General features: G+C 41.7%; 1 protein-coding gene across 16 annotated transcripts in view; it reads left to right on the top strand.

Moving 5' to 3' along the window:
* Window positions 1–1,155: 1,155 nt before the first annotated feature.
* The window catches only part of LOC118101418 (ELKS/Rab6-interacting/CAST family member 1), a 130,564-nt gene continuing 115,810 nt past the window's right edge, over window positions 1,156–15,909 (top strand). For 4 of the 16 annotated variants that reach the window (XR_004694537.2, XR_004694536.2, XM_035147169.2 and 1 more), the window contains exons 1-4: window positions 1,159–1,439; window positions 10,566–11,422; window positions 13,029–13,106; window positions 13,390–13,545. Coding sequence is in view for 11 of the 16 variants with exons in the window: in XM_035147169.2 (XP_035003060.1) it covers window positions 10,922–11,422; window positions 13,029–13,106; window positions 13,390–13,545 (735 nt within the window). In the remaining 5 variants the exon portion in view is untranslated. Of the gene's footprint in view, window positions 1,440–10,565; window positions 11,423–13,028; window positions 13,107–13,389; window positions 13,546–15,909 lie in introns of all 16 variants that reach the window. The other 12 variants (XM_035147173.2, XM_035147171.2, XM_035147170.2 and 9 more) reach the window with 6 other exon arrangements.

Below are 15,909 nucleotides of genomic sequence, written 5' to 3'. Positions count from 1 at the left end.
TTCTCCTGCTGTGTTTCTCTCAGGGGGAACTTTAGCCAGCAAACTATTTATACCTCAGCTGTCTGACTGACTGGCGCCCAGGGAACTGGGACACTGTGTGTGTGTGTGTGTGTGTGTGTGTGTGTGTGTGTGTGTGTGTGTGTGTGTGTGTGTGTGTGTGTTTGGCCAGTGTCTAGTTGGATAGATGACTTTCTGATGATGTGTGTGAGACAGACATATAGAGACATGAAATATGCCACACTACTCTCACCTGAAACTGTATGTAGGTCGTTCACTCGTCAGACACAAACTCTGAGGTGTGAACGTCTGACTGGTTCTGATATACTGAGTAAATGTAAACAAGAATGACACATGACGAAATGAGACACCTCCTAATGAAAGTAAACAAATAAAAGTATTTGAGTGTAAATGATCAAATCAACACTGCAACAAATCAAAGATCATCTCACGTCTTAAAATGATCACAAAACCATCAAATTGAGTAAAGAGCTGTACTTTTCTGTGGCCTACTGAACTGTCCTAATTCCATGTGCTTGTACTTTTTTTGAGTATTCCCCTGATATGCATATTTCTGCTTCTTCTCAACTACATCTTAGAGAAACTATTTTACTCAATACATAAATAAATAGATGGATGTATAGATATCTTAATTTTACATAATTCCAGTTTCTATTTTTTATACCTATGTATAATTTTATCTATTTTTTACCTATTTTATCCCGTCTCACATTTATGATTGCCTTTTTATTTAATTTTTCATGTGTCTTTATACTCTAGCGTTTTCTTATTCATAAAGGACCTTGTAACTTAGTCTACAGAAGTGTTATGTTAATAAAAAATATAAGATATCTACATATATATATAAAGTGTATATAAATATAAATCAACTATATCTAAATGCATAATTTTGATATAATTATATTACAGTAAAATTTGATGTAAATTATCATAATCTATCATATACTTGACGTGATATCGTTGTCAAAGCTAACAATTAGACATGTAAATAATAATAATATGTTTGTTATACAAAATGATGAATGGATGATGAAGAGAGGGAGGGAGGAAGAGGAGAGAGGAGGGAGGGGCTGTTAAAGGCTGTTACGTCTCGGGGGCGCGCTCGCTCCGCCGCGCTGACGTCACGGGAGCGCCCGAGCACCGGGGGGAGGCAGCAGTCAGTCAGTCAGAGACCGAGCGGAGAGGGAGACACACGGGGGAGAAAAGGGAGCGAGACACCGAGCAGACAGAGAGACAGCTGCGGTCCACCGGAGCAGACAGACAGGCAGGCTGCCCGGGAGAGAGCGCGTCACCTCGGCTGACCGTCTGGTCCCGTTACGCGGCGTCACGGCGGCAGAACCACCGGAGAGCAGAAGATAGTGAACCCCTTCCTCCATCTTTTTTAACTGAGCTTATTCCACTGGAGAGGACACACAGCCGCAGTGAGTACTGGAACTTCCTCTGTGTGTGTGTGTGTGTCTGAGAGAGCATACATGATTCATAACATGGGCCTACGTGTGTGTCTGTGTGTGTGTCTGTGTGTGTGTCTGTGTGTGTGTAGCCCATGTATGTGTGTGTGTGTGTTGTGCTGCTGTCCACATACATGTCTGTCTAACAGGAGCGTGGACACATATGCACATTGAGCTGTGGTCTCAGGTCAGTACGTGAAGGAGGATTATCTGACGTGTGTCCGTCCCACACATGTCATCACCAGATACGTTGTGTCTTTGTATTCTTCAACACAACGGACGCAACTTGACGTGCACAGCGCCAGGTGAGGCTGTGCAGACCAGAGTCTTCCTCCTCTTCCTCCTCTTCCTCCACGTCTCGCCTGTGTACCTGCACAGTAATGCGATTATCAGGCTGCTCGCTGTGTTGCAGGCGCCACATGAAGTGTCCATCAAAATCCACGTAGACTGTTGTTGTCCTCACATTCTTCTAATACAACATCTGCAGGGACCTGCTTGTTGTCTGGCCTGCTGTCACACCTCCTGTGGAATCACTGACACCCACAAGTGGAAGTCAATGATAAGTCTGTGTTTCATCTCTCATCTCACTTTTCAAACAGGATCCCTCAGGTTCTCTGATGGTTTTTTCTGTTTTTTTCAGTTTTGAACTTTTGCAAGATGACACAGAAATCAATGCACGTCTCTAAATCCTCGTCTTCATTGCTGTTATAGCTGCAGAGGACTGTCACATCCATGTGTCGACAGATTGCAACCAAAGCAACATGTGAAAGACTTGACTAACTAAATTGATTTGTGTAAAATAGCTCAAAAAGACATAAAGCAATATTGCATTATAACTCCATCAATAGCAGGACAACAAAAGTCTCGTATATATCGATACATTGATTATGCATTGTGCAACAAAGTGTGGAGGTATAACACAATTGATTAACCTCAGATTTGTGTGTTTTCTGCTCATAAAGAAGAGTTTGAAACCAAAACCTTCTCTCAGCCTTAAACCCTAAAAGACCCAATAAAGTGACATTTATCATGATGACTATCGACATCAACTGATTTGATCTTGATGTAATTTTGGGCCATATCACGGAGCCCTTGTGCAAAACATGGATCTGATGTGATTGTGTTGTTGAGGGCGGGGAGCTGGCATCTGCTGCGTGTGTTTTGCAACACTCAAGGGTGGTTTAGTGGTGGTGGTCGGGGGATGAAAGGCGGGGGGCTGGACCATGACTGTATGATTTCCTCCGTGTTCCGCCCACAGCTCCATTTCTTCGCACCGCTCCTCCTCCGGGAACACGAGTCAGGGAACGGAGCTGCTGCTTCCTTCCTCCTGAGGTCATTGTAAACACTGGACATTTTTAAATGTCCCGGCTCTGCACGCCCCAGTCTTCCTCTGGCTGAACCTGATTATAATACTAGTTACTTATAATACAATACTATACTATACTATAATCTTCCAATCTTAACATATGGACCTGAGCCATAAAAATAATAAACTTAACAAAGTTACAAAGTCCTTAAAAGAAAGAAAATAAACATGAGGATTAAAAGAACAGTAATAAAAACAAGAGAAAGTTAATCAGTTCATGAATCAGATGGGAATACAATTAAAACTACACACCACAATCAGAAAATCTTTGTGATTAAATCTATTTAAAAAGAGATTTGAAAGACACTAAAGATTATTTTTTGTGTGAAGGTTTTCAGGATTTTTAACACAATACAACATTTTATCTAGTTTCCCCAATTCTCTTCATATGACAATACCACACAACAACAAATTTAAAGAGCTGAAATATAATAAATGTGTATGATCACTAAATTTTGCTAAAAGAAAAAAGGAGGGGGGGATGTGTGTCTTGGCACCAGTGTCATGCTAAAAGTAGTTTCCATATGAAAATTGTTCATATGAGGCAACTTTGCAGATTTCAGTTCTTGAATGACGTTCTCCCTGGTGTCTTCCACCCGCTCTTCAAACCCCGTCTTCCCACCATGATGCCAGTCAAGATCCAGTCACTTATAGAGGGTCCCTCTGTCTACAACCTTGGATTAAACTTCAAATTGGTCCTCAGAAATTACCATAATACGCTTGTGGACCCTGTTTAAAAGTCTGGGACCACGGTGCACTCCCGCATGACATGAGTTAGATTGCCCTCTGAGGATAATGGCCTGTTTGATCTCAACAGGTGAACTGTCGCACGGTATCGGGGACTCTGTGATGTGGAAATATAACCAGCAGAGCTCCATCCACAGATCTAAATGAACAGAGTCAGGCACAGAGGGGGTTAATAAGTATGTGATGAAGTTAGAAAAGTGAGGCCAGTTATTGCCGGAAGTGATGGGTAGAATTTTGTACTGTGCATCTGTACAGTGCATTTGGCCAATGCTACGTTTTAGTATTTCTTGGCGCCTGTTAGCATCCAAGCATTCCAATCCATTGTTATAACCTCCTGAACTTTTGATCCCTCATTAACCTCTCTGTACTGTGACTCCTCTGTCTTCAGACTCAACGTCAGAGGCAAGAACTTCTGTCTTATCGGCTCAAGACTTTGGACCAGTATGAGGAGCTGAGCCTGATGAAGACTGTAGATCTTTAAAATCAATTCCCAGCACTCACTTTTATCATAAGAACATGTAATCGTTATTTACTGAAGTAGTTTATCACCTTGTTAGTGGTTGGCTTTATTTCTATCATATCATGTCGGATGGATGGATGTTTCAGGGGATGTTTGAGTCACCCTGTACGTCACATACCTCTTTACAGGATGAGCCTGGCGGAGTCGCACTCTCTTTCTCTTCCTTTAACCACCTCATACTCCTGAATTGCCCTTTCCTGCCTTTGTGTTAATTGTCGAATCGCAATGGCCCATTTTCCATATTTGTTATGTAGGCAGCAGTAGCAGCTAAGATCAGATAAGAGCACATGGAGTAATTGCAAATGCATGGCATCGGCGTATTTCATATGCATCAGTGTGTTTGTGTACATGGAGGTGTGTGAGTCACAGTGTGTAATTGTGTGTGCGCTTTGTTTGCCCGGCCTGCATCTCAGATTAATTTCCTGTGGTACACAACAGACTGGAGCTGATGCTATCAGTGGCTTATCAGCGTTGTGCTTTCCAGAGTCTGAACCATATTATATGTTATCGCGGACAGGAGCCGTGGCCACAGTCACTCCGGTGTTACTTCTCTGTATCTTACCCAGACATCTTCTGCCTGACACAAGATTCACTGTCACCCACCCGCTAATATTTACCCCCAAGTGTAAATGTGCTGATGAGTTAATTAAAAAAAATCAAATTTATGTTTTGGCTTCCAATATACTGTGTGCAGGTGTAGCTGGGTTTTCTATTTATGGCAGAAGGGATGAAAACTTTAGAGTTTTTTCATCCATGGTTAAAAATCCTCCTCAGGCTATTTATGAGGATGATTGCTGTATAATCAATATAATGCCCTGACATGGAGACAATATCTCGTGTCTTGTGTGTGGAACCAGGCCAAACCACTGATAATACAGTAATCAAAACCAAACGACAGCATTGCTTGAGTTATGTGTTTCACAGCAGAGCTAAATAAATCCTGTTAAGCCCTGATGCATAATGAAGTAGTGAGAAACTGCACTGGGAGTGAGGTATCGGGCCTGTTTTTATTAAACCGCTCAAAGTGGCATTATGTGAAAACTGACCTGAATAAGAATATCATAAGAATAACCACTATTTCTTATTTAAGAGAGCTGCAGAGGTCTCTGGAGTGGTTACATATTACATCCTAGATGATTGGGTTAGGGTTAGGGTTTACATATGATTTAAACATTTGATATAATTTAATTCCACTTATTTCCTATTTCTTTGCAAGCAACATAGTCAAAGCAGAAATCATATTGGTTTTCTGGCCTTGTCATTTTCTGGCCTTTGATTTCTGTGATGGACCTTTAGCAGAATTTCTATAATGAATGTATTACACTGTTTGCACGAATTGCACAGATAAAATTAACTTCTTTGAAAATTAAATTGCATAATAGTTTTGCAGAAAAACTGATGTTTTTTACTCCTAAATTTTAATAATGTTTGACACAAGCTGCTACAGAGTCTTGCATTTGTCTTACAATGATGTAATGCTAACACTCTTGGGGTTGAGATAATTCACCTCCCATTTGCACCCGTTAGACAAGTAGCAGTCAGATTTTCACCCATCGTCCTGATAAAGCAGCTGTAGAGGTTAATAATCTGGCGTGCAACGCTTCATCTTTTTAAATCTTCAGGCAGAGTAGATGCAGAACAAGTTTGGCTCCCCCCTTCAGCAGAGCTGTCGAGTTGATTTCCAGCGAGATGTGTAACCTCAGACAGCACCAGCGAGTCCTTTCCAGTCACATCACCGTAATCACACGAGTAATAACAATGTTCGAGTTGAGGATAATGGGTTTTAGTGAGCCCCCCGATCCTCAGGCGAGCGACAAACTTTGTCAAACTCTGCTCCCACGCTGAAACGCAAGCTCGGCTAAGTATAGGTTGAGTGGTGTGTTGCTTTGTGTGGTGTGATAGACGGATGTGTGGTTGTCACATAAATAGAACATGCTGAACACCTTCAGGAATGCTGATGGAGGAAGAGAGGAAGCATCAGGGAGGAAAGTGAGAGTGGGAGAGGGGAAGGATGGATTCGAGGTCGGAGAGAGGAATAAATCTGAATAAAGCCTCTGTATCTCATTTTAGGTATAAACACCTGTCTTACGTGTTGTGTTTAATGCTAATCCTCACCCGTCATGTTTGCTCATAGGCTCTGTAGTAACATCTGTATTGTTGTGAGCAGTATAATGTCTTTCAGTTCATTTAGTTCCGGGCACCAGATTCACTGTTTTGGGTCATTCTCAGTCATATACCTCACTGTAGGCTACGTGCCCAGCTCCAAACAACAGAGAGCCATGCTGATGAACATAATGGGACATTAGCAGCAAAAGAGCCAAACGTCTCCCTCAGGATTTACTAGAGACCATAAACAGAGCTGAAAAAAGGACTGAATGTTGAAATCATCAAATGGACAGAAACATGGCTCCGGTACTTGCAGGTTGAATATACTGCCAACTGTTTGTTATGTAGGTATATTAACCTAAAAGGTGATGATATGTCTGTGTCATCGACTTTCTGCTGCTATTTAGGGTTTAAAATTGAGCTTTTATCTGTAGCCATGTTGTGAAAATGATAACATTTGAAGTCAGTCATCTGCTGGGCCAGAACATACTGGATCTACGCAAGTACAAGTACGTGGCATGACGCCATGGAGACATTCTTGGTATCCTGGTGTGATATTCTAGGATTTTACGAGGCCTAAGACAACAACACTGTTTGAGGAAAGATACAAAGATACAGCGTGGCTGTTAGAAACAGTACAGAGAGGCAGAGGATGAAACACAATGGTGTTTCCTGACGATTGGTATTAAGACATAAGTGGGATGAAGTTATTTTGGTTCTTAAAATGTATTCCTAGGCTTTTCCAGGATCTGTTCCAGTATGTATTGTTTTTTCTCAATAGAAGCCCCAGTCAGATTCTTGCTGACAATTCAGATTTTTGCAGCTCAGTAATTGTGTCACTATTTATTTGATTAGAGCTGGAATGATTCATCTATTAGTGGACTGACAGAGAATTTGAACATGATTACTGACTTCAGATCCTTAAATGTTAATACTGTCTGTATTTCAAAGTTTTATAACATGTTAATCTGGATATTGTTGGGTTTTTGATTGTTGGATGACAAAACAAGGGTTAGGGTTAGGTAAGGTGCCAATATATACATCAGCCAACATATTTATTAATAAAATTGGCAATTATTCCCAAGATGTTGTTATCAGGCCCTTATGACAAAGAAATGTAATTGAGGCTTGATATTTTACAGGTTAAACATAAACTTTATTATAAGTAACTATAAATAAAATCGGCCCAACGATGAATCGCTCTACTTGCACTGATTTTTTTCATAACCATCTATTAACAGATTAAATGATTAACCGAGACGTTTTCTTTACCCTAGATCTGATCATATCTGTTATAGCAAATCAATATTCATGCAAACTTAACCACAAATATCATTCCAAGGCGTGCATGAACTTGAATTTGAATTTTTTTAAACGAAGCTGATGCTCATGAATTCTGTGAGATTGGGTTGAGAGCTCACTCCGCCCCTCGAGGTGAAGAGTGGACTCCCATGAACCTTCAGTGTGGCAGCGTCTGACAGATGTTTCACCACGGTGCTGTTTCACAGTTTTGTGAAAGGGCAGGAGGGATAGTGCGCAATTGACAAATAGCTCTCAGACAGTCATGTGCTAGTGTTCCCTGGATCTCATGATTCCAAGTGCGTCATACAATTGGCGTGTTGTTTTTATTCTGTATTTCTCTACTTGATGCTTTGTCCTATCTGAGCTCTCCCTCGACCTGTAGGACACACTGGTGATTCATTCATATGACCCTTAGACTTGAACTGTAGGAAACACAACCTGGTGTGTGTTGCGGTTTCCATGAGACCATGAAGCCAATAACAACAAAAAAGAGCTGTGTGATTAGCTGTGTGATAAATGGGTGACCTGAGTGTACCTCGATTCTTGCCTCATGCATTCTGGGGTCGGTGCCACCTCCCTGCAACTGTTATCAAGATAAACAGTTTGTATGTGTGTATTTTGTGTGTTTATGTCTAAACACGTACATTTAGCTTTAGCCGGATACAGAAAACTGCAGCTTGCATGTTACCAAACCTATAATCAAATGTCCCGTTCATAGTTTTTCGTACGAAGCAATGACCCATGGAAAAGAAAGTTAGCACTAAATTGTAGTATTGTGGATCTCCACTGGAAAAGTATGAGTGGGGGAAGTACATTTTCTTTTCTACTGTCTATCAGAGATGCCTTTGAGCAAGGCTTTTAAACCACCAACCACTAAGTGCCCCAGCAGGGGCAGGTCATGACCCAAAAAAGAGCTGGATAAACGCTTGAATAAAGGCAACAAAAAGAAGCCAGACAGACAACGTTTTTTTTTTGTGCTTTAGTGAGAATCAGGACACGAGCATATACATTATGTACAGGTCAGCAAGTCGAGAGGGGAGGAGGAGGAAAGCCCCCGCAAAACACACACACACACACACACACACACACACACACACACACACACACACACACACACACACACACACACTGTGTCCCTGTAGTCTCATAACGGCCTCAAATGAAGCATCAGATGTGTGTGTTTGTCGTGACGTGATTCTTTAGAGCCACCGAGCTGATGTGTGTTCATCTGTGTCCATGTGTTGAATATTTTCATGGTGTTTTTTTTGCATGTGGACTGATATGTCTGATATCTTGGCTCATTGTGCACATGTTTGAGTGAGTGAGAGCATGTGTGTGTGCTGCTGTGTGCCAGAGGCAGCGTTCTGGCCTGTTTCTGTCCAGGTGTGTGTTTTTGGCCTGAGGGGAGACGGAGCAGATGGTCCCCGTACGTGTTTTCAGTGTGTGTACGGGTCGGTGTAACTGACTGGCTGTCAGTGAGATCTCCCTGGCCAAAAGATCTGAGCCTCAGCTGGAAAGACACACCCTGGGCTGTTAAAGGGACCAGAAGTCAGTGCAGGTAGATTAAAAAGGAGCAAACCGACGGCCTGCCTTCAAACACGGGGAGAACATGCAAACTTCCATGCACAAAGACCCTGGCCCAAGCAAATGTGCAATTTTAATTTCAGTATTTGTAACCTGAACAAAAGCTGTTATTGTTTTCAGAGCATAAAGTGTAAGTGAGAAACGTTTATGGCTGGGATTCGAACCAGGAACCTTCTTAGTACTGCTCAACAGTGAACCACCACTGCTCTAAAATGTGATTTAAAATATATTGACCTTGAATTTCAAAATTTTACATTAGCAAGTATTCACATTGAAGTTTTTTTAAAAGTCTGAAACTTTAAAAACCCGAATTGTTCATACAAACATATTGAAGTTCAGAACATGGTGTCCACGGTGGGTAGTTCAGGGAACCTCAGAGATTAGAGCATTAACAGCAGAGAGCTTGAAAAGGCAGCATCTTCTGAGACATTTATCAGCAACATGTGCAAACAAGAGCTCATAGATTATAATGGTGTGACAGAAATGACAAAAACACAAAAATTCACAACTCTATTAATTACACAGCTCCTTTGACCTGATTGACTTAATCAGTTTTAATGTTTACCGTATTTAATTTCATCGAACACACACACACACACACACACACACACACACATAATTTCATGGTGTTTCTGCTTTATTTTAATTGTAGGATTACAGTTTACATGTTTGGCATCTAGTGTAGCTGATCCCTCAATCCAGTGTGACTTATATGATAAACAGGAATAGAAAAAAACAAATCAATTTCTTCCTTTATTCCATACCAATGTTATTATTCCAGTATATAAATGGATCAATAACAACGCTTCAACACATCGTATTCTATCTATAATACATGAGATTCATCCAGCTGTTAAACTGACCTGCATGAACATTAAGTCACCCGATTAAATGTCATCTGCTCTCATCTGGTTCGTCTCAGCCGCCGGACGGTGACTTTGATTCTGGTGCCAGAGGTGTCAGGACAGAGTGTGATCTCAAGAAGGAGTAGCGGGTGGTGGGGAGACAAAGCCGCCTGTGTGATCATATGAACTGACACATCGGCTCATGACGCTTGTGCCTGTGGCAGAGTTTGTAGAGGGAGCCGCATTTCTGTTACTGTGGTCGATGAACTGAAAATGTCAGCTTTATATAGTTACTGTGTTTTCATCTTCTTCTGCTTGCACCCAGAAATTGTAGATGCCAGATTATATGACACTTTAGTGCATGCATCAGTACTATGGGACATATGATCGAAATATTTTGTCCAGTCAGCTGTTTCTATGACCTGCTGCTATGATGAGGATTGAGGCCGTTTTACTTGTGGCTGCTTTTATCTGAGGCTTGTGTGCGGTACACACAGTTTGAAGGCAACAGATATTTAGATTATTAATACTTTGTCCAAGTTTTTTCATATGCAAACTGTCAAAACAAAAGGAAGTCTTTTGAATTCTGTTTTCCTCATCAATAAATGTCTTTCTCCTTTTCTTTCTAGGTGATCCCGCCACACCAGGCCTTGAGGATTAATTGGCTTCCTTCATCTAAGCAGATGCCCTATTTATTACTGTTTTCTCACAAAGCCCATGGATTTCATTGAGCGTGTTGGAGAGGCCTTGATCACAGATATGTCAACACTGCATCAGGACATTCCCAGTGAAGAAGCACTTCAGTAGAAGACGGGAGTTTTGTGTTTCCAGCTCTCAGAACATTTATGACTATGTTGTAAATGCACAGGCTCCTAACTATTTTCTCAGGACACCACCTTTCTGGACTATTGTAGTATAGTCTCACTTGATCGTTTGCTCCAGATACACGTACATCTCCTAAGTATACACCCCACATTGTGTCACCATGTACGGGAGCTCACGTTCCATCTCAAAGCTGGATGTTGTGGGATCCAATGGAAACGGGTCGGTTTCTGGGAGTCCCGGTCGCTCCCCACGCCTCCCTCGCTCCCCACGCCTCGGACACAGGAGAAACAGCAGCACCAGCTCCACCGGCGGACTAACTGGCTCTGGTAAAACCCTGTCCATGGAGAATATTCAGTCTCTTAACGCCGCCTACGCCACAGGAGGTCCTATGTACTTCGCGGACACAGTTGATGACCCGATCGGGATTGGGAGTCTGGGCAGTGGGCTGAATCCCTCACTGCCCAAAAGCACCATGACCTTGGGGAGGGCTGGTGCCAGGCTACCTTATGGAGTGAGGGCGGCAATTATGGGCAGCAGTCCTAATATAAACATTGGAGGTGTAGGTTGTGGAGCGCTCATGCCTTCTGATGCTATAGCGTTTGGAGGAGAGATGCCAAACCAGCCTCCACAGGCAGCTACTGTTCCCCACTCCATGAGACAGGTGAGGCACAGATGTGTGTTCTTCTGCTGTTGCTGAAACGCTGAAGTCAGTCATTTTTAAACTGAACTAATTAACATGTTCTACCTTATTGGTTTAATCTGCACAAAAAACAAGTCACTGCTTCTTACAAAGAAATAGTCGAGCATACAACCCCCGCACCCAGCTGTCTCCAGGCTTTATACTAAGCTGAGGAACTTCGATTTAATTCTATCTAAGGCGGTAGCAGGGGGGCACATGCACACGCACACATAGGTCACTCTCACTCGCAACAGATTCTGAGTGACAGGTTAATAGACTAAAAAGTGAAAGATAAGTTTTGGTGTGAAAAATGATCTGGATCGCATGCCACAACTGCAGCTGAAACTCTGAGGTGTGCATGGACGGTAAAAACGTTGTGGACCATAGCACAAGCATGCGGTAGCACAACATCAAAGGAGAGCATGCGGCAAATCGCGACTGCAAATAACACTGCACACACCAACTTAGAGATCTGTTATGTTCGTATGAGAAGGGTAAAAAAATGTTGGTTCATTATGAAACTGGTGGGACAAATAAGAATATGGCGGGCCGCCACCTTCTAGATAATTAATGGGAAACACTGCAGTCAGGAGAGTGATATCAGTCTGCTAAGCTACCTCTTTGAAAGAAGGTGAATCAGCATATTTCCTCAAAAATGCTCAAGTAAAACGTAATTTTTTGTTCAGTTTATTTTCCGAAACTATAAAACATGAATCATTAGGAAATCATATTGTTATCTTGTAATGTTTGAAAATTAAAACAATAAAAGATCAAATCAGTTGCTTCTAGTAAAAGAAAATGGCATCAATGTGAACCATCTGTTCTATGTAGAGATTATTGATCATCTAGGTGTTTAAGAGTGAATTGTTTCCTTTAAAGTCACCCTTTAATTAAATATACATAAATCCTGTGTGCTAAAATAGATAAGGTCAGCCCTCCCACTGCCTGTGCACCATTAGTCATAACCTGAAAGCTCGTCTCTCTAAGAAGTTTCTCTCATTTCTCTCCCATACCTCCCCCTCTAATCGTTTCTAATTATTTCTAAAGCAAAACATTCCTTCATCTCTCCTCAACCCTTATTTCCTTAACAAGCCTCATACACTCTGTAACTTGGTGATTGTGAGGATGCTGTTTCTCTAAAGCTTGACTTTCATATCTGTAATGTTGCTGATTTACGAATGCAGATACATTTTGGTGTGGGCTCTTGTTGTTGTTTAAGAATGCATCTAAAGTATTTTTAATTCATTAAAACACTGCTCTCCTTATGCCAAGATGAATTAAACTTTTATATGGGAAGCGTATTCTCATTAATATTGAAGTTAGTTATGTAATCCATGAAGGAACTCGGTCTATAAATGTCTGTCTTGAAAAAATGGTTTGCTGCAAATCCTGTCTGAGCAAAGTATTTGCATGTATATCTATTTTAATCTCAGTAATAATCTAAAAGTGCTTCACATACAGTACATAGGTCTTATTTTCCATATTTAATTTCACATACTTGCATAACGTTTCAGTTATTTAGTTCTTTTATCTCCATATGACGATTGTTGGGTTAATTATTCAAAATTTGTTCTGTTTGTTTTAACAGGTGAGAGACGGAGCCATGTCGGACCTTCAAACACAGCTAAGAGAAGTGCTGAGAGAGAACGAGCTGCTACGCAGAGAAGTAAGGATGCTTGAACGAGCATGATACTTTATATTTGCAGTTCTGTGACAAATATTGTTTATAAATCTTCTTGGAATTCTGCAGTCCTGAATTGAAGATTAATACAACAGCAACAAGGACAAATAAAAGCAAGTGAATCTGATAAGTTGAGGGAAATAAAATATAACATCATCTGCAAACTTAATAAGGGATATTTAGGGCCGTTGACTGAAGATAGATGAAGCATCCCAGAGGATATAACCTAACACTTATTAACACTGTGTTGGATGTTGATTTCTTGTAGCTGGAGGCTAAAGAGTCCAAGCTGAGCTCCTCTATGAACTCCATCAAGACGTTTTGGAGTCCAGAGCTGAAGAAAGAGCGGGCGCTCAGGAAGGATGAAGCCACAAAGATGTCTGTCTGGAAGGAGCAGTACAGAGTCGTACAGGAGGAGACACAGGTAGGAAAAAGACATCCGTGTGTGTGCGTGCGTGTCTGGACCTACGTTTCTATGGGACACTGAATTATTTATACTGTATATATCTCTGGAGTGCCTTTGCTGGTTGCTCAGAGTCAAAGAAAATGGAGAAGGATGTCAACGGTTATATCCTCTTAACGGTTATATTGCATTTTGAATTTGAATTTGAGGAAAGCAGAAGTTTTAGAAAAAAGTTTGTTTCTCTGGATCCACTCCAAAATATAGAGGCTTCTTCCTTATGCCCCACCCATCCACAAAGTTTCATAGAAGTCGGTTCAGCAGTTTACATTTTTTCTACCAAACCAAAAAGATGAGGTTTATCCTCCCCTAGTTGTCCTACTCAGTTTTGTCTGATTTTATTGGACGGCACACAGGGGACGGTGTATCTAGATCATTTTATGGACTGTTCTGGTGGATTTGTCTCGCTGCTTCAAGGCGGCCTCGAAGACGGATAAACAGATGAAGCGGGCTGCCTGGTTGGGGACTCCCAGCTGTCTTCTGGTTCAGGAGCCATCTGGATGAGGTGGAGACGCAGCTAGTCTGGCAGGAGGCTGGGATATTACGCAAGAGATGCACACATACTCGCTCGCTGTCACTTGCAGTGTCGGATTTCACATGCTGTCATGGACCAGCGCGGAGAGGCCTCACGCACTTGCTGCCTTTATTTTGAAGAAGCTAATGTCATTTTTACTTTTTGGTCATTATCGCGTGCTCTTAGACCTGCTAGTGTGAGTGTATTTAAGGTTGGATGTTGCCTGCAGGACAAATTTAATGTGGGTTCTCTGCAAATTTGCTTTGACATGTTCTTTGGATGCAGATTTTGGCATGTTTGAGAACACTCATGCAGGTTCTGCGTGGCTGTGTGTAAATGTTTTAGTCAAAATGTGTGTGGTGTGTCTGAGAGAGAGAGAGAATGAAAGAACACATGATCAATTTATTAATCTACCATGTAGTTAACCTGCTGCTATTCCTACAACAATCCTCACTTGCTGTCACACACACACTCCTCCCTGGGTGTGTGTGTGTGTTTGTTGTAGTGAGTGAAAACACACGTTAAGACATGTAAGAGATTATATTCTTTTATTTTAATGTCAGGAAATATGTGCTCCCTCTCTTTGTTCATTGCTTTTACTTTCATCCCCTTTCTTTCCGCCAGACAAATCACACCCTTTTAACCCGAGCCATCCTTTTCATTTCCTGCTCTCATTATCCTGTCACTTTCCCTCTCTTCGCTCGTCCTCTTTCTCTGTTCATCTCTGTCCCCTTGCTTTCTTTCCTTCTCTCTCTCTCTCTCTCTCTCTCTCTCTCTCTCTCTCTCTCTCTCTCTCTCTCTCTCTCTCTCAGTTCTTACTCTTGTTCTGCTTCTCTTCTTCTATTTCTGTCACCACCCGGTGAGTCAGCGCTGGCTTTCTCTCTCCTCCTTACCTCCTACCTTCCCTCCTCTCTCTCCCTCGTTCTCTCCATCCTCTTAGTTTTAGAAATTGAATAACACTCCCAGTAATTTTAGGACACACACACACACACACACCCTGTTCAGGAATGCACGTATAATCTCCACACTTCTTTCTTCCTTGTCCTTCCTACCTTCCTCCACACTTCCTCACTTCCTCGCCTCCTCCTTCATGCCTTACCCACCAACTTCACCTCTCTTTCGCCCCCTTCTGTTTTTCTTTCCTTCCTTTCCCACTCCCTTCCTCTCATATCAACACAATGTGTCACAATAGATTCGGAGCCAGTAAAGCATTCCTGATCTCATGCTTGTACTTGTCGGACACTTGTTTTTATAAACGAGATGCAATAGATGATGGAGTAATTATATCCGACAACATGACAAATTTGAGTGTTGTCTGTTGTTTATTTGATTTCTGTGGGAGGCCGTGGCACAGGTGTTACACAACAAAAAAGCATTTTATATTTTATTCAGACAAATTATTTTCTCTATCCTCTACTTGGATCGATACTTCTCTGGATATTTCTTACTTGGTTTTGCTTTAATAGTTTTGCTGTTGTTGTCTTCTTGGTATTATAACTGTGTAAAATGACATGTGTAGTTGCCTTGTTTCACTTTCAGCGGACACATTAACATTGCAACAACATACGCAGTAGTCAGGAGTCCCGTTTCAGACCACGTCACAAGCGTTATACAATATTTACTCTCCTTTTGGCCTTGTTTGCTTAACTTCTATCTTCATCCACTCCTGGCGAAACTCTCCAGCCCTTTAGAAGCTCAATGCTCCAGTATGTTTACCCACTGTAACTTTATCTGTCCATGGTTTGGTCCTGGGCAGGGGAGCATACACTTGGTTTATCAGAGCCTTTTCATCGAAAACTGCTGCAGGAAAAGTA

Source organism: Hippoglossus stenolepis, chromosome 22 (assembly GCF_022539355.2).
Source record: "Hippoglossus stenolepis isolate QCI-W04-F060 chromosome 22, HSTE1.2, whole genome shotgun sequence".
NCBI classification, from domain to species: domain Eukaryota; kingdom Metazoa; phylum Chordata; class Actinopteri; order Pleuronectiformes; family Pleuronectidae; genus Hippoglossus; species Hippoglossus stenolepis.
This window is presented reverse-complemented; position numbering and strand designations above follow the sequence as displayed.